The sequence below is a fragment of the Astyanax mexicanus genome, chromosome 3 (genome assembly GCF_023375975.1).
Source record: "Astyanax mexicanus isolate ESR-SI-001 chromosome 3, AstMex3_surface, whole genome shotgun sequence".
NCBI lineage: Eukaryota > Metazoa > Chordata > Actinopteri > Characiformes > Acestrorhamphidae > Astyanax > Astyanax mexicanus.
Genome location: NC_064410.1, coordinates 4965206 through 4988421, shown reverse-complemented (window position 1 = coordinate 4988421; position 23216 = coordinate 4965206). Strand labels below are relative to the sequence as shown.

Here is a 23216-nt window from a genome sequence, read left to right as displayed (position 1 = left end):
ATGGGTCAGTGGTCCCAGGATTCACCCCTCTCTGCTGCAGGAGCACCATAACATGGCTGTCCTTGCACTCTGACTCTGCCTTTGCAAGCTGGGATATGCAAAGAGAACACATATGTGGTCCAAATCGAGTTTACCTATATATCATTAAAGGAAGACGATAAGCATTGTTAACTAGTTAATTTGTTGGATCAGGTGTTATTGCTTGAATATTTTTCAGAAGTGTTTTGGAGAAATGGGCTCTTCAGCTAATTATCATGCAACATATAAAATTAACCACTTTCCAATCTACCAATTTGCCAGTATTTTCTCTTTTACTCATAACCCTTGTCCTAACTGTTAGCTAGTTTGCCAGTTGTGATCTATCTATTGAAAGCAGTGCTTGATCAGCATTGGTTTATAGTGGTGTAATAACATGCTGCTAATATAATACAATGTATGATCAAATTCCCCTTAACTTTTTAAGCTATATTTAACTATGTATGTTACCAAACTTCATGTGAACATCAGATTATCTCAAAAAGAGAGTTTCATGAATAGGCAGACAGGTCTGGGATTGCCTGTTTTTCCATTTTTGCATCTTGTAACACAAATGTGATGGTGTAATGCAACTTATGTTTTACTAGATTAATTTGTTAATTTCATTTTTTCCTGAAATTGTAATTGAGTTGCAAAAAAAAATCCATTTCTTCTATACTACACCAAATAGTAAGGATTAAATAATAAATAGGGATTTGCCCTCAATTTTCTATTTTCGAAATTAACCCTAAATTGTCAGACAAATAAATTGATTAACGTTAGACTGACCGTGCTGTATTTATTATATCGACAATATACAATACATGCTGTCCTATAGATTAGAATAGAGCGCAGCGCCCCCTATGGTCACTCCCCGCACTGCACCCTCCTCCTGGGCGATGACGTAGCGGCTAGTGTGGCCGCTACAGCGGCGCGATTTAAGAGCAGCGAGAGGAGCGGAGGGAGAGACCCACAGAGGGAGAGAGAGGGGCTGAGCGAAAAGCAGGGCTTACGGGGGCACAATTACGGAGCCAGCGGTCGGGTTGGCTGGGATGGAGCCGAGAGTTTTCGCGTTTTCACTCTGACTCGTGAATGCGGCGTGTTTTTCAGCGCGTGTTTCGTTTTTAACGCGATTCGTGTGCGTTTTACTGAGAGCCGAGTGAGAAAGCTAGCTACCGCCAGTCCGTCCTCGCGCGCGGAGCCGTTAACGTTAGCCTGCTGGGCTAGCCGCTGATGCTAACAGCGTACGCTTGGCTACCAATGCTAGCTAGCTGGCCTCGCTGCTAAAGAAGGATAAGAAAGGGAAGAGAAGCGTGTTTTTCCTTTCTTTGACTGTTGAATTACCTTAGAAACTGTGACATTTTCAGCTTTTTACCTAAGCTAGTCTTCCCAGTCGACTTGACTGTGTTTTTAAAACTGTTTATCGACGGTAAATGTCACGGTAACGGAAAGTCAACGGAAGAGCCTAGCCAGCTTTGTGTTTTTACAGTACAAAAGCTGTTTTTTTTAATTAGCTTAACGAGGCTTTACGGCTGGTTTACTCCACCCTTGGTGTGACTATCCTCGCAGACTTTTAACTAACTGAACTGTGTTTACCTCTGATACCAAGAAGCAGATCTATAGGTTATTTGTTTCTCCTGAAATTTAGCTATTTATTTCAAAATTGGCGCTGATGTGGGCAGCCCACTTTTGAAAAGACACAAGAAGCAAGAGCGTACACCAAGAGTCTTAAATGTAGTCTTTCTTATTTTTTACCCCTTTTTCTTTAATCTAGCTACATTTATTGTCTTTTTTGAACTCTTCGTTGTCTCTCTTTGCTTAAGAATTAACTAATTAGCTAGGTTAACACATTTTTCTGTTGGGCTCAGTGTGTCTGTGTTTATCTTTTATTGAGGTTAGCTAAGCTAACCTCTAGGTTAGGTTAGTATTTTTGCAGTCAGGCCATTAACGTTAAACCCTACAACCTCCTTCTTCCATGCTCCCTCCACAGTCTGCCTGGCTAGCTAACTAACTAATTAGTTAACCTGTCTTACTAGCTGATATTTTCACCGTGAATTGTGAAGGAACTGCATGTGCTTTTTTTTTCAATCCTCCTTCGGACTAAAGCCCCTTACCCGTGTGTATGTATTGTTTTCGTGGGCCTTGGTAGTTACATGATCGCGGCGGACACTTAGCCTAACTTAGCTTAAACTCCCTCGCAAGATTGTTGATTTTAGATTTTTTTTAAATCTTCCTTCCACACCAAAACGGCGAGGTTTCTTTGAAGAAAGCATGGACGATCAGACCCGCATGCTGGGTCTGGCGGGACTCGGCGCTCTGTCCCAGGCCGACGTCGGCGACCCGGACGCCGCAAGGAAGCAGCAGGCTCTCGGTCAGCCGCAGCAGGACATAGGGGACATCCTCCAGCAGATCATGGCCATCACGGATGAGAGTCTGGATGAGGCTCAAGCACGGTAAGAAAAGGTCTATCACGAATTTTCAGGCTGTGGAGAGTGAGCAGGCGTGTTGTTACCAGCTAGTTGATCGTTTGCTACTTTAAGGAGTTGTTGTTTTTAATGTCAGTTTTTTAGGTGTATAGTTAACATAGGTGCAACTGTGCTACTGTATTGCCTATGTTAACTATATTGCTTGTAATGTGGCCTTGGCGTTGGCAAGAATATTTGTGTGCATATTTATATATTAGCTGTTAAAGTTGTTTCAGCTCTCAGCTATTGAAGGTCTTTACGTGGCCTTTATAACCCAACTATAACTTATATTACACATTCATTTCATAGTAGTAACAAAATAATTACCAATGGATTTGAGGCAGTGAGTGGTTCGAGGTTTCAGCCTCGATTGTATGTTTTTTTTGTCTAGCTAACCTAGGTTAAATGACTGCTTTCTCAGTAGTTAACCCATTGATTTAAAATTGGTCTAATTAATATCATGAGGTTTTTATCCCAACGTGGAACTACACAGGAAAATCCCTAAACTTTAGCATTGTTTAAATTATGCAGTATGGCTGCACAATATACTTAAAAAAATCACACACGTCTTGTTAAAACTTTCTTGCATGTATTATGTATTATATATGTGCCCAATATCGTTTTACCGACTCCAATATTTGATACACATATTTCATCATTAATATTAAAACATGTTGGATCATAGATGCATATAAACAATCACTGAAAATTCTTGTGTTGTTTTTACATTGCAGTCCATATTACAATACAATACAATACAATATCCCAATGCCAGTTTTTTCCTACTATCGTGCAGCTCTACTGTGGACATGTAAAGTGCAGACATAGAGGGGGTTTAATTCCCTGGCCTTATTTCTCCACAACAATGTTTAATTCGAAAGGAACATGAAGAAAATAAGTATCCGCCAGTGTTGTGCTGAAGCATCCAGAGCTAGTTGTGAAGAGCACGCATGCCTTGGAAAAGCCGTTTGGCCGACCAAACCGTGGGCCCCGGTAGATAAATGAATGTGATTAATCTGCTCCCTCGTCATTAGCATAGCTAATCAGGCAGCTCTTAATTAAGCCATCGCCGTCGAGGGTTTGCTGAGGTGCAGGCCTCAAAAGCTTGGCTCTTCATTGGAAAGATTTCAGCACCCGTAGTGGCCTGTACGTATCGACTGGTGGTCTCATCGATCTCCCCGTGTATGTGAGGATGTTCTCATGGGTCGTCCACGATGGAAGATGGAGGGCTTCTCGGGTTGTGTGCTGTAAGGGTGTAAGGAAGTTTAACCCTAGCTACAGAAATCACCACCATCCAGCTTTTTGACGAAGGATTGTGGGCTGCTCTGCGATGTGTCATTAGCTCGTGATTTTCCACCAAACCACTTGACCACCTGGTTCTCTTAATTAATTCACTTCTTTCACCCCCCTCCATCCCCTCCATCCATCCCTCCCTCCCTGGTGTTCATCCTTTTCATTGTGTGCAGGGCGCAATCAATTCTCCTATAATGTGTACGCGAGTGCAGCTGTCCGCAAATCGAGTTTCTATTAATGAGATTGGGGAGGGGGGTTACACGGGCAGTTTATGAACACAAGGATATTGCTTTCTACGAGTGGATTACGAGTTAAAGGTTTTTACCCAGTCCATGATGCCCATTGTCTGGTTTTGATTGCATGATTTTGCTTAACTATTTTTAAATGTTTCGTGGTGTCTTCACAATAGGTTTACTTTTTTTTTACCAACACTAATAATTACTTATTATTAATACTAACTATTGTATGACTATGTATTGTGTAGTGTACATAATTATGGGGAAAAAAGTATAAAAACAATTTTTTACACCACTTGTTAATTGCACTTGAACATTCAGTTAGGTGGAATTTAAATGGAATTCACACAGACTTAATAAGATGTGAGGGATACTGCAACTGCATGCTTTACATTTTCCTTACGTTTTTTAAGTCTGTTTTTATTAATATTTTATATAATTACACTTAATCGATTAGCTGACTAATATGAATTTATTTTGATTAGTGTTTCACAATGTTTTTGGATGGCTTGTTTTCATTATTTTGAAATAGCTTAGTATCTGTTGACAAGAACCTGAAGAGATTGAAGTTAGTATGTTTAGTATACTAAAGATGGGGTGTATACAACCTGCCAATGAGCATTCAAACACAGTATAGGCTCACTTAGTATTCTAAAAAATGTATTACATAAGTACTCTACTTAAGTATTCTGTTCAAGTCAACCAGGCTATATTAAATGGATCTTCTTTGTTTGTGTTTAATTGAGATAGAGACAGTAGCTATATATTTTTGCTGTCATACAAAAACTGAGTATCTTCAGAATAGCAACTGGATGAGGAATGAAGAAAGAAAATAACTTACTAACTTTCAGTGGCAGTCAATGGCAAAATGTTTTATTCCAATTCATACAAATTAACACAATTTGGATAACAATTAAATAATCTACATACTGACAAAAAGTGAAAACAGCTAAAATTAAGGATTTAGCAGGGTCATGACAAAATGTAAATGTTATGTTAAATTTGGTTTGATCAGTGGTTGTTTCCGAATAGGCTTTACAAACATTCCAGAGCTTTGGCTCTGTTGCAGAAATTACAGTGCGACAGATCTGCAGCATTTTGTTAAAAATGCCACAGCCGCACAGATGAAATTGGAAAGGGTCCCGATTGTCCGTATCCAGCTGGCGTGACCTTTGTTTCCACTCAGAAGTGAAATAACAAGTTAAATGAAAAGCAGGTTGTGAACATACTTTTTTTTGGCATAATAGTGTGTCTGGCTGTAACAGGCAGTACAAGCTGAAGGCAGGCTTCCTCCCAGGACACTGTTAGTGTTGGTAGGTACTTGCATTTCCTGTATGAAACAACCAGATTATTTTCTTTAAAAAGCAAGTCAATATGTGGGTGTGTTTTGCCAGGAAAATCACCAAACTCTGTAGAACCCTAGATATATGCACTGAATGTATATACTGGTGCAGAATCCTGTATGACGTAGTGTATGTACTATATACTGCATGGGACTTTTTTTTTTTTTTACAATCCAATCCAGTATGTGGTTACCATAATCTAGAGTGTACAGTTCTACTGGGTCACATGACGGACAGTTATATCCATGGTTACATCTTCCTAAAATAACCACACTGGGACGCAGTATATCACAGAGGTAGCTCTGATAGCCAACATAATACATCATTCAGGTATCTCTGGTGTACTGGAGAAATTGATGTTGTTCGCAAACTGCATACTACTAATTACTCTTGGGCATGATCGGTGTTACCTTGTTTGCAGTGAAATTAGTTTGAGGCGCAAATGGTAATTCAAATATGGATTGTGGATAGCTGCCATGGTAAAGTAGGGTTGGACAATATGGTAAAATAAAATATATTATATAGTACAAAGCAGTTTTTTGACATGCAGACAGAATGCAATAGTAGGAGTAGATTAAATAATTGCTGTCTAAAACTGTCCCATACATACAGTACACTTATTATTATGCTGCATTTTGCTGCAGCCTGTCCAGTTAAACAGGACTAGTTACATCCTTTGCCATAAAACATGCAGTTACTAAGTGATCTTTAAGTACTGATGGTATCCAAAATATGCTCACCTTAATGCTGGAAAGTTTATTTCCAAATAGGGCTGCACAGTATATTGTTTTAGCATTGTTAGTCATCACAATGTGTGCCTGTGCAGCAGACACATTACAGGTTTTGCAGTTTTACGTAGTTCAAATTAAATCTTACATAGTATGCCTCATCCTGCCTATTTTCCGTGGTATATCTACCTGAGGCAGATTATATCTTGCCAAAATCACTTATCGAGGAATGTGTTTAAAATATATGTAATGCTAGTATTGCAGTATATATCACAAAACAATAAAATATCAGAATAATATCAACAATAGTCTTGTCACACACACAAGATGTGCAGTTTCACATAAGACCAATTAACCCCAAGCTTTTTTTTTTTCAGTTTAATACTAAAGAAAAAAATCCCTTTTCTCAGTTTTTATGGTATATCTTTTAAAATAATATTCTATCTGCCTGGGATCATTTATTTTACTCTAATCCTTGATGCACAAAGGTCATTATTAATATCTTAACAATTATTATGTTTGATTATTGAGGAAATCTGTGAAAACCCCTGGATTGTTTTTAAACATTGCAACATGTCAGTTTTATTGTGCAGTCCTATATGGTACTTAATCATTATTAAGTATTTGATAAATATTTTAGAGCCATATGTGCTGGAAGAGGGGTTAGATGTACAGGAATAGGGGTTGGAAGCACACTCCAGAGAAAGACAATCTGTTTATTCAGTACGTTTTCCTTGTAGTCCAGGACCTTTAAACAATGACTGCTAATAAATGAAATTAAACTATGAAATCTTATTTGTTCTATTTGATTTAGCCTTTTATGTTAAACTGCAGTCATACCACTGGGATATAATGTAAGAAGGGTAGGGTAGGGAAAACTAATGCCAGGTTCTTTTGCTAGTAAATCTTAATATTTATTTTTTATTATTTTAAATCTGATGAAAATATAAATTGTACATTGTTATACATTATGAACAGCAGAGTTTTAGAAAAGTAGGAGATGTTGAGTACAAGTTTTTTGGTGTTACACCAGTTACAGAAAAAGCAGGAAGAATTGTTTGTCTAGGGGGATGTGGCAGGAGAGAGATATATTGGTTGAAATCATTGCCATATGTTCAGTTTGAACTTTGCTGTGAAACCCTACAACTTAAACATAATTTACTTTCTGGTTGTTAGCGTACTGCAAGGGAGCCATCAGGTGCATGCCGTGTTTTTTCTTTCATCTGAATCGTGGATCATTTTGGTCTTAAGTGACTGGTTATTTAATCAAATTCTCCCTTGATAATAAATAAAAGAACCTTTCGATTTCTGTGTATATTTTTGTCTGACCTTGCTAAAGCAAGAAAGGCGACTTGGACTTGATAAATGGACAGTGCTAAGTGCTGCTTAACAGGCCGGATGTGAATCTTATTGCATGATTTTTTTTTCCTTTGCCCTATCAAATTGTTAAGAGATGGAGGGAGAGAGAGCGGACCTTTTACTGGCTGATTTCTGAGAAACAAATCCATTAAAACGTCTGTTCTGTTAAATTCCCAGGAGTTACCGCAGTCATGCATGTCTTATTTATTCACCTCTGATTCCATTGTGGTTATTTGAGCATCAGGATAGCATCAATAGAGACAGACCCAACAATAGATGGCACATAAGACCTTGTTGTCGATGCAAAGACCAAGCTGATGTCAAAGACATACGTGCACCTGATACAACCACATGCTCTCAGGTCTACTATTCTCGGCTCACTGCGGAGCTTCAGCCTCTGACTCACACAGGCGTTGCATTGTTGGGTTGGGTTGTGACATTACTGGGGCGGTGGAAGGCGATGCCGGTGCACTCCGTCCCGGCTGCTCCCAACCTTTCACCTTGTTGCCCTGTGTCCAGATGCTGGCAAGAGGAGGGACCAACCGAGTGGGGTGGAAGAGATGACCCCACAGAGGGAGGGGGAGCTGGGGGGGGCACAGCAGGGGGTGCCCTGCCGCTCAACTTCCAGCACAGGTCAGTATGGGACTGCATGTGCACCCCCCCCACCCACCCCCACCCCGCTCATACCTTCTGTGACAATGGCAAGCAGTCATTTCTCTCATTTTTGGGAGAAAGAAAACCAAAATACACACACTGTCTCAGTGGCAGTCGTTTATTGTTAGGACCTGTTTTTTTAAGGCAGGTTTGAGGTTGCCTACAAGTAAATTTAGACATATTAACTAATATAGTTGGTTCTCACCGTGGCTTGAAAATCAGTGTCCGGTATGAATCCAATAAGGCTACCTCCACTGAGGTAGTTGATACACCCTGTAGTGTATTAAGCAGAAGAATAGAGCTAGTAATTGTACACTTTCACATAGGTCATGTTTTTTATGCAGTTATGGTTCGAAATTGGCTACAAAACCTAACCCACTCTCCCTAATCTAATTAATTACTGCTTTTTAAAATTCTTAGTTGGCTGAATAAGGTGAATTTGGATCGGAGTTGAAACCTGAAGAATAGTAGATCTCCAGGAGGAGGGTTGGAGATCACTGCTCTAGCCCAAAGAAATTACAGAAAAAAAACACCTTTGCCGATTTGGGAAAAAAAGTGGAACAGTCTTCTGTCTCCTGTGTCATTTGCATCTGCCATAGTCAGACAGCATTAAGCCTGAGCTAAGTTTACCATGCCATGTTGATAACTTGGGTGGAACTAAAATTGTGAGTGAAAATTGGGGATGTATAACAATCATCAATCTTTACATATAGGCTGTTGAGTATCCTTTGTGTTACTGCATGCACCAAACATCTGAAATGTTTCAAGAACTGAAATAAATACATGTACCATTACACCTCAACCTAGTTGTGTTTTTTATCTTTCATAGATTCCTCTCTCTCCATCACTCTGTCACAAAAAGCGTCTTAATTGCATCTTTCATAATCATTTGTCAGTGAACAAAAAGTTTGTTTCAGCATGTTAGAGGTGATTGCTAAAACGATTGATCTACTTTACTTTGATGACTGTTACGTGGCATTGTTTTTCGCTTCAGTTTGAAGTGATTTGTAATGTTTCAGCAGGTTATAATTACTGTTTTCATGGTAGGATTAAGCAATATGGTTTAACCAGTGTTAGAAGAAAAAATATTTGAACTCATTTGGAATGGTTGTGAATTTCTGGATTGCGAACAAAAGGGAATGTGTCAGATGCCTTAATCCTTTGGGGTGCATTATTTCCTGAAAGAAAATCTTTTTTAGTTCAAGACAAGAAGAAAATGTAACTGTTTAGGCTTGGCTCTGGGCTGAGAGGGGAAAAATTATGTAATAAAATATAAAAATATAAAGGCTTTATAACTGTAAGCAGTTGTGTCTTTTATTTCAATTTCTGTTCTTCATATTAGATAAATTTACCCATACAAATATTTAGTAAACAGTATTTAAAATGGACCACAACTTAGAGTTGACTTAGGGAATAAAAAAATAGGATCTTTACTGAACAAATAAAATGCTGGACTTATATTCTGGCAATGTTTGAATTTGTTGGCTGTCAATGGTGAGTCTTGGAATTCTTTCGTTTATGACTGTGCTGTCACACAGTCCTTGTTTTACACAGATTTAAATATAATCAGTGTCCACTTTTTACAAGCTGTAGGATAACTGGCTCTTGCACAGGTTCTTGGCAAAGGTGTAAACACATAAACTTTAAAAAATGCTGATCCAGTAAACAGTACTGTAGTACAGCACTGCTTGACATTATTATGCATACGACTTAGAGGCTGATCATAGTCAGTGATACAGAAAGGAATTCTTTCATCTATTTAGTATATATTCACATGTATCTGGATATTTTTAAAAACAGAGTTTTCCTTACCTCTTTTTTTTGAAGTAATTTACATTCATACAGATGAAAATGCTTGCACAAGCATGCATGCTCTGTATGGTGTACCTCATAAAGAGAAACTTCAAAACACATAACGAAGAAAGATAAAAAACACAGAAGTTTAATTCCATATTACACACTATTCACACACTAAGTTGTTTACTGTGAAACTAAATAATAGCATTATATATTTGTAATTGAGTGTTATATACTTTTATTCATGTGGAAGTCTGAAATGTAGTGCCGTCTGCATGTAGACCTAATAGTTTTATGTCTAAATAATGAGTGGTTCACTATATAGAGAGTTGGAAGGTATTTAGGATTCAGCCTGAAACTTGCATTTGTTGGGATATCAGCATTTCATAAAGCAAGTTTTCCCCGTCCACACAACAAGGATGGGTCCTCTGCTGGCCACATGGTAATAACTGGCAATAATATTAGAAAATGTTAAGTTATTGCTTCTGGAACATCTGGTTTATTTTCCTCCTTCTACTGTAAGTGAAGGTTCCCTCTGAAAGCCGTCTGCATACCTGACCAAAATGAATTTTGTTTATGGGAGGCCACATTTGTAATGATTGGCTGCTAGTGTTGCTTTGTGTGTTCTCTGCATAGACCACTCTCAGTGTATAAAGAGGAGGTGGGAAGAGCACTGGAGGGGAGATGGTGCTTAAACAGCTTCTCCCTGAAGACAAATTAGGACTATGCTTCATTTAACTGTAGAGAGGCTGAAGGACTACTACAGTGCGCACTGTAGCTAGGTTATAACTGAGATCAGATTAAATCATTTGGCTTTTAAGGCATGTGATGTCAGTAATGTCTTCTGAATTGTGACTAGTTTGAGGCTTCAAACTGAATCATTTAGAAGGTTGTGTGGGGATTTGACAAATTCCCTTTAGATTTATAAATGAGGAACGTATTTGTTATAAATCAGATATTTGTTTGCATGTATACTTATTTTTTAAATACTTACTCATCCAGTGTTCCTGTGTTTTGCAATATTCTGCAGTATACAGAGACCGGCTGTATTTCTGCACACCACATGCGTCAGTCGTGAGATATTAGTTCATTGCAATGTGTTTATGACTGTCTTTTTGAGTAGTTCAGGAGTGAATTCACAGTCTGAAAAGAGTTGTACTGATGGGTGCTTTCTCTCTCTTTCTCTTTCCTGCAGGAAACACGCCCTGAACTGTCACAGAATGAAGCCTGCTCTCTTCAGTGTGCTCTGTGAGATCAAAGAGAAGACTGGTAAGTTATGCGCTCGTTTCAACTCTACTAGACTCTTGTGCAAGTTTTGTGGAAGTGTCACTCCACTCAATTCCATCTCAACTAGGCAGCTAACCTCTCCCAGTACATCTCTTTGGGTTAAGATTGATCATATAGACTGGCTTAGGTTCAGCAGATGTCCAAATGAAATGTTATATTTGAGTTTTATCCTAAACTGGTCTTCTCTAAGATTTCCTTGTCACACTTTTGTCATGAACAGCAGATTCAGGTTCTGTATGATGTCAAATATGTCAGACAGAAGTACTGAAAATATCGAACTGTTCAGGGTACATGAGCCAAGTCACACTTTCAGCATTGATTGAATGCTCTCGTCATCGGAACTTAGTCTTCATTCATGTTGATGATCCCAGTCCAGAGCGCTGTCAGCTCGTTTTTCCTCATGTGGTGCCTCACTCAGCTGCCTGGAGTATCCTTTGCTTTCTTCATCCAGGCAAGATATCCAGCCATCATGTTGTGATTAGCTGAAGTATTTGACTCCACTTATGTGTCTCCAGTAAGGACTGCATAGATCGCTTTTGAGGGCAGGATTTTATTTGGATCTCATTAACAGATTATACAATATAAACAAATTATTTTGATTTAAGAAGTAGAAGATGTACAGGTGCTTATGCATAAATCAACTGCTTTTAAATGAACACTGACATACAAATGAACTACAAATGAAAAAACTTTCTTTTAGATATTTAAGCTTTCAGGGTTGTAACTATTCATTCAAGTTATGGTAGTCTTTTTTCTGCCAGACTTGACAGTCTGATGTTCTTTATGTTTACACAATACTGTGCAAATGTTTTAATTGTCTATGACAATTTGATTGGGCAGCATTAGTTTATTTATTGAGAAAAATTGTAATGTTACAATAAATAAAAAATTAAAGAAATAAACGTAGTGTATTACATCACTATGTTCACTAAAAATTCTTGTAGTCCTATATGTTTATAGTTATTGTTATATCAGCCCTAGTTTGCTATATCAGTGCTTAATGATGGTAAATCAGGTAAGCTGGTGATGGAACACATCAAACTGGGCCACAAGAAATCTTAACTTAAAAGAATGCAACTACTCTATTTACTTCAAAATGAGAAATTATTAGTAGCATTAATTTGTGTGCTTATTTTACCTGCATCTGCTCTAATTTGATCTAGAGTTTTTTTTTTGCAAGTAGAGCAACTCTCTCATTGCTCTCTAAATGGTTTAAAATAATAGTGCCTGAAACATCTGCACAGTACTGTTTATCCTTATATTTTATTTTCCCAGTCTTACTTTGCAAGAGCCCTCCGTGAAGCATGTCCATGTTGAATCACAGTGTAGAAACGTTGAGCGGGCACCAGTTTACGGCGATCTGTCAATAACCCGGCCTTGCTTCCCCCTAATTGGATGCAAGAAACGGTCGGCTAGAGGAAAGGGGGTGGATGAGGGGGGTTGTCCCTGTTGCCAGGGCAACCTGCTGTCTTATTTACCTAATGTCATTCACTTTGATTTTCACATTTAGCCTGCCAGCTGAGAGTGGGCCTAGTAGAGAGACACAGCACTGAAAGCGAGGCACACAATCCTATAGGGGACACAGACCATATAGAGGGCAGAAAATCTTTTTTTTTTTTTAGCATGTGTGTTATGACCAAGAGGAAGCTTGAAGGAGGCCTTTTTTCCATACATATAGCTAAAAAAGAAATCTGTAGTTTAATATAAACAATTACTCTATATAGCCTAGAGTATTGTTTTTTACAGCATATAGGCCAGAAACCTGCAGTGTATACTGTAGTATATAGGTCTGTGTAGTCGTGATATATGAAGGTGGAGATGCTATAGCTTATTTGTTGGGGTGGTGTAATTATATAGAGTACAGTTGCTTGGTATGCAGACTGGAGTGCTTTAGTATGTAGGCTGATTTACTGCAGTATTGCAGTTGGTGGGCACTATGATAATATTAGTGAATTGATACAGGAAAAAAAAAACAATCCTGGACCTAATCATTCAGGCTACACTTAGATCCCCTAGGCCATTCCCTTTACACAGATTTCACTCACCCACTTAACCGGAAGTTCTGCACATGGTTCATCAAGTAGATACTTTCCTTTTCCAGTGTTTTGTTTAATTATGCCCACTATGATACCTCTGGAAAGCTCACTTCACAGATAGATCACCTAAACAACTTTAAACACACAGAACCACACTGGCCTCTCTGGTGACTAAGGCTGTAGGTATTACCATGCTAAATAATTCTGCAAATCTGTTAGTAACCCTACTGGTATGTAAGATGCATTGTATGATTGTATGCTTTATGTATATTCTGAGTACCAGATTTGCGTGGGAAGTAAAGCATGTGCTAGTGACATTCCTATGCTCAACTTTTATTTGTCTGTTATGCTGATATTTTGCTAGTAAAAATGAGCAGAACTATTGTAAAAAAAATAGCTCTACCACAGTAACCGGTGAGCAGGCAGAGGTCTAGTGTCTGGTATCTACACAAGTTCTGTGGGATTTACATTAAAGTGAAGTCTTACATGTATTCTGTGTGTGTAGGAAATATACATACAACATCCTGACCTCACTAAAGCTATGCTCCACAATTTAATAAAAGTCCTCACTGGACAGTAGGGTATATGGTACTGTAATATTCTATGCTTAAATACAGTAGTGTGTTTACAATGAGGTAAAATACTATAAAATAGTATAGCTGTAGTGTATTTATCAGCTGAAGTGCTGTTGTCTGTAGGTTGGAATACTATTGCCATCAGGCTTTAAATGGGGAAATGTAATCATGTTTAGTATTTAGTAAGATTTTTTGTGTTTTAATGTGTTAATTAATATAAATTAATGTTCTATAATAATAATTAATGTTCTATAATAATAAATTAATGTATTAGGTTTATTAGCTTGTATACTGTAGTTTGTATAGAAATTGGATTTCTGTAGTTAATGTATACAGTAAGCGTTAGTGCTGTGGTTCGTACATATGTAGTACTGTTACTGTAATGTATGGACTGTTAGGTTGTGCGGTGTCCTTTACACATTTACAGCGCTCATTAGGAGTTCTGTTGGCTCGTCCGAGCTGTCTGCCTGACATGGACTATTCTTGATACTTTAAGACCCCATACTGCTTTTTTGTCCAGGCTCTGGAATGTGAATGAAACCAGGGTCTCTCGTTTACTTACTGCAAGTGCCTTTATAACAGCAGTCATCAGCTCTCGCTCTCTCTCTCTCTACACTTTTTTATTTCTCTCTTTCTCTTTCTGTCTCTTTCTTGTTAACTCACCCACTTCACTCTCTTTGCACGGTTCTCTCTCTCTTTCTCACTCTCTCTTTCTCTCTCTCAGCTATTGGTTGCTCTCTCCCTCTGTTACTGCCGAACAGCAGGGATGAAAGCCGTCGGAGCTCAGGGTCTATCCCCGCTGCTTCGGTCTTGTCCTCTCCTCCTCCCTCTCTCTGCCTCGCTCCCATTCTTGAAAGAGAAGACTTGCTCTGAACTCCGGGCTTTGATATGATAATGGGTGGTGGGGAGGGTGATGGGGAACCGGGGGAGAGTGGGGGAGGGTCGCTGAATTCCTCTGAGCACTGCAGTTGAGGAAGATTGTTTTTATTGTTAAGGAAATGTTCTGCTCAAATGCAAGCTGGCCCCTCGCAAAGGATCTTCCCCTTCTTTTTGTCTGCTGTTAAACATGACCTTCATATGCGTGAAATGTTTTAAGATTTGTTAATTAATCTCCTTAAAACGAAATTAAGAGAGATGTGTTTTCTTTCAGTTCTTTCATCCTTTCCCAAACCACCCCACCCCCCCCTTTTTAAGAGTTCGCTCAAAATGGCTGCTTGCCGGTGAGCCTCTATGCATTCCAGATTTTCTTTTGCCAATACATACACTTAGGTTTATAGACTGAGTCATATTGGAATGAGGTATTTTTCTTCCCGGTGTTGCAGCCAGAAATTAATTTCGAGGGCTGGTTATCACAGCAGCCATTGGCTATCCAGTCATTCACTATATTTTATGTTGCATTTGCAATTAAAAAAAGCCATTTTAGTAGCTAGAATTATATTTGCAGGCTTGATTTTTGACTAAAGGCAAATGAAAATGGACAGATTAGCTTCACATCTTGCAAACAAAAGCCTATATCTCACCAGATTTAGCTCAATTGAACTGTAAATGACTTGAGTGCCATGACCTGGGACTAAACCAGTATGGTTTGTTGTAGTTTTTTTAGTTGTTTCTGGGATGGTAAATTGGACAAACAAATGTAGTTATCGTGACAGGCCTTCCCTTTACTCTTATTTACTTAGAGGAGACTACCGTGGAGCACGTCTGTAAAACAGACAGTTAAGTTTCAGTTTGAACAAGAATTAATGGCAGTGACTTATTTGCACATCATATTGTACTGGAGATAAGCTCATTATTATATGCTAAAGCACACTGGTACCATAAAGGCATTAAAAAGCAATTAATCTGACTAATAAGGTACTTTCACATGATAGATTGCTCTGATTTAACACAGAAAGTATTAGTAGGGTTTGTCTAAATGAACAGCTTAAATCTGATCTTCTGGTCTCTTGATTGTGTGGTAACTTGACTGGGCTTGCTTGTTCTTGAGCACTGTAACTTGAAACTTGAAGGTTAACTCTTGGGATTTGGAGAACCGTGTGCATTTCTTTCTTTCTCTGGTAATCAGTGTGCTTTACGTTTACATTTGCCACATGGCCTTTATAAAGAATCTGTAGACCAATTAGACTCCACGCTGTTTCCTTTCTGCATCAAGACAGTATATTGTTTAGTTGTGTTGTGTTCATAAAATATTTACCAGCTTGCATTCTGATCCTTTTCACCTCATCACCTAGTATGACCTGAGAGGTTGGTCAGTGTTTGCAGGCTGAACACACTTACAGCAATACTGCTTTTAGCATGATTGCTAATAGCTCATAATGGTGTGTTGGATATGGCACTGTCAGTTTCACTTGTTTTTCTGCCAAATATTCAAATATTTAAAAAAACATTGAATACATTATTTGTCACAGTGTTTTAAATCTATAGCTATGTCCATAAATGTGAAGTGTGTAGTGTTACGAACCAGTTGTTTACATTCTGCAGATACAAGTTGTTATCCTTAAGGTATCTTGGCTTCTTTTTTATGTACTTTTAAGAAAGACTTTTGCATAAAATCCCCCAGGCCAAAAGGAACGGCGAACGTCTGTGTAGATGAAAGCGTGAGTGTAGCACTTTGGCATGAGTAGCTGCAGTGAGTAGTCTGTAGCACTGCTCATGCAAATGTGCTAAACTACTTGGACAAAAGTATTGGGACTACTCATTCAGTGCTTGAGTATTCACTGCTTCCAGAGCTCAGGGCTAGAAGGCTTTATATCCATCTAGGCCATCTCATGTTGACATTAGGCATGATGCCAACAAGTTTCAGTTTGTCCTATTCTATTGGCTGAGAAGCAGAGAACTGTTTTTCTGTCTGTTACAGTTAATATAAACATATCACTTTACTCAGAGTGGCTGAGTTGATTAATAACTGTCAGATGTTTTATTTCTATACATTTAAACACCTTGGTGAAGCTAAAATAGATTATTTTTATTCGGTAATGGTCAGCAGTAGCATGGTCGTTCATGCATTTGGTAGTCATTGTGGTTGGCTAATTGGGCTTTAAATATTCATTGTGGTTGCCAGATGTAGGTTTAAACATTCGATTATACATTTTCAGTGCTAGAGTGTGCTTTTTTGGGGGCAGTCAACCTCCCTGTTTGTGTCAAAAAGGATTGTGTCAAAAAGACAGTCAAACCTTGAAAAGTACACATTAAAGGTGCTGTAAACTATTCTGGAGAATAGCTTTTGATAGTTGAACTCCTTTAGAAGTTAATTAGTGCAAAGAAACTCTAGTCTGCTGTTGAGATTTTTTTTATTACCAAATATATACTAAACCACAGGTCTAAAGCTAGAAATATGCTTGCTGTTTGCCATGCATTCACGTAAACAACTGCCAGCATTTTGAGTGTAACTATGTCCCCTGTGAGTTTTTCACTAGACGCTTACACTCGCTACAGCAGCAAGTATTATTATACATATGCCGGTAATTGCTGTCATGGCCATCTAACTTTTGGCCATTTCATTGCCTGCAATGCTTCTAACATTGTCTGTTTTGGACATTACATACACATTGCATTATTTTAGGAGGATGTGCACAACCAGCATATCACACAGACACAGGATATGTGAATCAATCAGCATGTGATTGTGAACACGTTGCTAACAAGTATAAATATATCCATCCTCAACTAGGGCTGCACAATATGTAATATTCACAATGCAGGTTGTGCAATATCATTAAAGGCAAATAAAATTATAAATTTTAGATACTTCTGTTCTCATTTTCCATGACATGCCTACTAGAAGTGGCTTTAATACACATAGCGTTTTATTAATATTATGACACTTTTGATCAGTGACTGAATGCAGTATATATCGCAGAACTCAGTGTCAATTTTTTCAACATCATGCAGCCCCAGCCACAGTTGCTGAGATGCTATTGAAAAGCTATGCATATCTGATTGTAATGACTAATGTGTCAAGCTAGCACACTTAAATGTATTTGTAATTATTTTGAGCCAGTTGGTTAGAAACTTGTGTCCTGCTCTGTACATTACCACCCACTACTGCGAAGGGAGGCACCTACTGCTGCGTAATGATGAGAAAAATCTTCACTATTTTACAGATGCAATTATAGATGCAGCGAAACTCAAATTTTAGACTCTATGGGGAGCACATCTATGCTTGGAACAGCTAAAGTTTTTGGGTAATTTTTTTTTACATTTATAAAAAGAGTTTTGCATGTTTCTCCCTTTTTGAATACCCAAAGAAAACTATTTTATTTAACTGACATTTAATCCAGTCTGTATATGCTTGCACCTTACAATTGCAATCACAGCCTTCCAAGTTTCCTGTGGGAGTTGAATTTGTAAAGTTGAGCTTTGTAAAGTTCTGACAGTAAGCTGAATGTCCAAGCCTGGCTGAGCTTCCACTCCTGGAAGTTCAGTCAATCACAGACCTAATTAAGGCTTTTTAATTATTATTCGTTCTTGAGAGAGCTTAATTTGAACCTTGCCATTAAATTTTATGAGTTGTTGGAAACCACAGACTTCTATTATGTTTTATGAGGCCAAGTCTGCTGGCCCATTGAGCAGAGGAAAGACTGCAGGGAAGAGAGAGGCAACAGGAATGGTGGAAAGACATACAAACGGCATACATACAACAGAAAAAGGAAAAAGATTAAGAATCAAATCAAATTTATGTGCACTCATTTCTGTCTCTGTCTCAGCTCTGTTTAATGCGATTAATTTTTACATTGAACATATACCTTTATTTATTTTTGTATATAAAACACTCTGAAACTAGCTATTTTCTCATGTGGCGGCCGTCCACCTTGGTCTGTGTCTCCTCGTCCCTCCGCTGGCGTTTCCTGTGTGGCTCTCTGTCACTCAATCTATTTTTCTCTCCTCCATTCCCCTCTCAAGAGCAGTAAGAACGAAAAAAGATACAGCGTGTGAAGGTGGTGGTGGTGGAGGGGGTCGTATAGAGAGAGCGAGGGAGAGGACGATAGAGAGAGATTGATGAGGCTGTAAGAGCAGCAGTAATTACTCTGTGTCCATTCCCCATGCCGGATTGGCAGACGGCTAATATCGCCCAGACCCCTGGACCTGACAGGCACCCCCCCCCCCTTCCCCCCAAGCACAGCCACTCTAAGAGGGGGTGGAGGGGTGTCGAGCATCACCTCACACCCTCCACTACAGCCTACTGCTGTGTGGGCTTGGATGTCTTTTCTCCCTCATTACGTTATTCCTCAAGGAATCGAGCGTCTGATGTCCTCTTCGCGAGAGGACGGACAAATACAAACTGGGACCGGGGTTGTTCGTGCTGCTGAGATGCTCTGTGTTTTTGGCAGTAGGCCTCCACTACAGGAGCTTTAATGAGCACCAGAGTATTGCAAGACCTGGAACAATGTATCATTAAATATTAAGATATGTGGACTTGTATCGTATCAAATTTACAGAATAACTCTTAAAAGTACACGCTGGTACATCATGTGCATCCTTAATCGAATTGCTGTATATTAGAAATGGAATGCATTTTTGCTGGTGCAAGTAACCCCATACACATGCTTTTAGAGAGCTGTAGTATATCAGGGATTTGACTTCTCTGTGTGATGTCTTTATTTTCTGCATGACTGGTCTTCAGGGATGGGTTGGTTCACACATTTCAATCACACTTTTAATTATTTCATTAAATTAATTGATATCGTACAAGGGTAAGCTATGGCAAAACCCACAGGACCAACTGTAGTAAGTTAATAACGCCAGTCTGGTTGGTTGTACTTTCACTGTTCTGACCTTTCTCTTTCTCTCTCTTTCTCACTCTCTCTTTTTCTTTTTCCCTCTCAGTGTAGGGCCAGCATTTGGAAGAAGCCAACATCTATTTAATTAAAGATATGTAAATATGGCCTCAGCTGGATTGCTTTCGCTGGCGTGGTTGTGGCGGGGCGGTAGCGTGTCGGAGCCCAGCTCCTAATCCAGACTAATTAAAGATTAATTACAATTGATAGGAGCCTTCCACCCCTCTGTCAAGCTCTCTGCCTAATTTGCTGGGGTGTCTTCCCTCCCTTACGCTAGTGACCTGGAGATGCGACCTTTTAGGGTTTTGATCATGACTGCAGCAGTCTTTGGGTCCAGTGAGGGCCTCTCTGTCTTTCTACAAACCCTACGAGCTCCCCTTCATGCCGGGGACTTTACGTGGATGACACTTGGATTGAGGTTTTAGTCGTTTGGTAATCTAGACTAATCTGGGTGCCTCACACGAAGGTGTCAAGACAAACGCTCTTGCGAATGAGCTGGGTCATACAGAAATGTCTGTAAGTTGTATTGGCAGCAACTACGGTACTTAGAGGAATTACTTTGTGGGTCTTTTTGTGATAACACATATTGTGGGTCTCCATAAGTATTGGATGAATCACTATTATTCCAGACAGTACAGTTCTCAGTTCAGTGCAAAGGGGCTTCATTAAGATCAAGCCCACTACTAGGATTAACCATGGTGTCAGTAGGTTAAAAAAAATGTTTTGGGACCAAAGAGTCTTATTCTGTAGGCAATACTTTTCTACAGGGACTACATAAGCTTTAGTGTGTAACTTGAATTCGCTGCATTCTTTTGTTAAAATGGGAATCCACAAACTTTTGGACATATAATGCAGATAAAGTCTTGTTGCACAGCTTGGGCCATTGCCTGTTGAGATGCCTTCTCCCCCCACAAACACACAGGTAATTCTTCTGTTCTGTCTCTCTTGAAAGAGTTTAGCTGCTGCAACACAACGCTGTTCACCTCAGTACACAGTTTGACACCGTCAGCCCTCTCGGGGTGCACACACACAAACACACTGCACGGGATTCTGGGTAGTTCACTCCGGTGCCCGCCTCTCCCTGGCCCTGTTCGGCTCTGTCACGGTGCTCGTTCGCTCGTTATAAATGGGGGCTGCTCCTCTGATCTATTGCTTAATTGCCACCTAATTTGCATAACAGTGCAAATTAACGACCTCTCAAATGAGCGTTCATTTTTCACAAGGTCTTTAGGAGCTCCTTAAGAGGCGGTGCTAATTAGCACAGGAGGCAGCTGTGCTGATGAGCCAGAGAGTTGGGGAGTGCGAGTACAGTAGCGACTGAGAGCAGAAATAGGGGCGTGTCCACCGAAGTGACGCATTACCACAGCATCAACCATGTTGTTCTTACTTCTTAAGACTCGTTTGTAGTAGATGTCTTAGTGTTGTTTGTTAAATGGTTCCACCTTGCACACCAAGTATAATTTTTTTTTTGTGGTAGTGATTCATAAATTCAGATTCAGAGATTTGTGTATTGTATTTTCATAAAATTTGATTGCAATTGAATTGTTTTTTAGTTTAAAAAGTATATATAGAGAAAAACACTACTATTCATATTAAAACTTATCTGGTTGACTATTTATATGCATGGTTCCCCCCTAATGCTACCTAGTTCCCCTGCAATGCCAAATGGTAGTGGGGGTCTGGGGGTGAGAGCTTCACCTCTGCGTATTTGTTTTTTGATGTGATGAAGTCAGACCGGCCAGGGAAGCCTGTTGTCTTGGTGTTGATGTGTCTATGAAATGCTGGCTGAGTTAACGGAAGGCTGATTAGTGGTGCACTAGGTCGAGGCCATGTGTTTGCTCAAGGTGTGAGCACTCCTGTTCACACCTTAATCAGATCCCACTGTGTTGACACTGACCACTGACCACTCCTTCACCCAGGAAGCAGAAGGGTGTGTGTATGAGAGAGAGAAAGAGAGAGAGAGAGAGAGAGAGAGAGGCTAAGTGCGTGCCACACTGCTCCAGTAAATAGACCCAACAGACGCTGATTAACCTGAGCTGCTTAGAGCTGGAACTGACCGATGGATTGTGCAGCTTACTCCACCCTGGCACAAACTTGCATGCCCTCTTCCTCTTTCTCTTGAGTACCTCCAAATAACACCACTCACCCTGACCTCATCTACTCCCGTCTCTCTCTCTCTCTCTCCATCACACTCTGCCTCTGTTTGAGGTAAAGTCCAGGCTCTTGACATTTTTCTCTTGATGATTGTTTGTCTTTCTTTTTCCACTCACTCTTTTTGCTCTCCCTTATTTTCCTTCGCCAACTCTTGCCTCATACTTTCTTAGAGGTTGCTTAAGATGTTTGGGCAGTTGTCTGCTGCTGTCAACCCTGTTGTTTACCCATTTGTGTGCAGTCAGGTTGAGATTTTTAATATGTAGTGTGAAGAGAAAGGATTGTAGTGTCTTGTTCTATTGTTCTATGTTCTAAGTGTAGGTTGGTGTACTTAGTACAAGACGGATTAGAACTGATGTTGTTTTAGTTGTAAAATAGGTGTACAAATAATTTTTTATATATTTTAAAAAAATGTAATTAGGTGTGACTCTTATTGCAATCAGCGACATTGATTACAGAAATCTGTCCATTGACAAATTTAACATGCATTGGCACGTTGCAAAGTTACCCTTATCCACTGAATACAGGCTACGTCCCAAACCACAAACTACCACACCAATTATACTGTATTAAATATAGCGCACCACTGCAGTAAGTAAAGTATAGAAGGCTGTGGTTTGGCATGCAGCTTTGTCAAGGTGCCATAAGTAGCTTTATCTACATCGCCGCATGTTAGTCATTTATGCATTGCTGCTGTTTTGGTAATATAATGTTGATATTGGACATTTTATATGTCTCTGTTTATTTTAATAGCCTGTTTCTACAATGTGTAAATTGTTTTAATTATTTTTAATCCACTACACTGATGTAAACATCCATTTGCCTGTGATGACCGTAAATACCTATATTATCCCAGTAATTAGACAATCCCTACTATATATTAATAACTTAAATGAAATAAAACATTTAAAGCATATATAAATATGTAGGTAATATTGAAATAACATAGAAATTCATGTTTTTGTTTATTTTATTATATTATAATTAAATCATTTTAATCAAGGAGCACACACAAGACCCTTTAGAATAAGATGTCAAACAATCATTAGATTAATCAATAAAAATATAAACGTTAAGTGTAGCCCTAAAGCTGAGCTCTTAGACAAGTCTGAAATCTGTCCTTAGGGACACCCAGATGGTCGACTTTTTTGTTCTACCACGCTTCATTATACACATTTGAGAAAATGTGCATTTTATGTAAATTCTGTAAAAAAAAAAATCTGGACAAGGATCGTAGAAATGATGTAACTTTTAAACGAACAAAGTCATTTTGAAGCATTTCTATTGGTCCATTCATCGAAATAAATGGTAATACATATTTTTTTTCATGACAGGGATATATTTTTTATTTTGTGATGTGAGTCGTAATTCTCAATTGCCTCTATCAGACTGGGCCAGTCAAGATCTGATTAAAGCTGTTATTAAATTTAAATTAAAACAGTGATGTTCTGTTGGTCTGTGATGGACTTGTGAAGGCAATGTTGATAAATCATGATATAA

At 39.0% G+C, this 23216-nt stretch overlaps 1 protein-coding gene across 5 annotated transcripts in view; it reads left to right on the top strand.

Moving 5' to 3' along the window:
* The first annotated feature begins 960 nt into the window (after positions 1 to 960).
* Positions 961 to 23216, top strand: part of pbx4 (pre-B-cell leukemia transcription factor 4) — a 38445-nt gene continuing 16189 nt past the window's right edge. Inside the window, exons 1-3 of one of the 5 annotated variants that reach the window (XM_007229052.4) lie at positions 961 to 2468; positions 7959 to 8072; positions 11086 to 11159. In XM_007229052.4, coding sequence (XP_007229114.1) covers positions 2287 to 2468; positions 7959 to 8072; positions 11086 to 11159 — 370 coding nt within the window. In that variant the 5' untranslated portion in view covers positions 961 to 2286. The remainder of the gene's footprint in view (positions 2469 to 7958; positions 8073 to 11085; positions 11160 to 23216) is intronic. The other 4 variants (XM_007229051.4, XM_007229054.4, XM_007229053.4 and 1 more) reach the window with 4 other exon arrangements.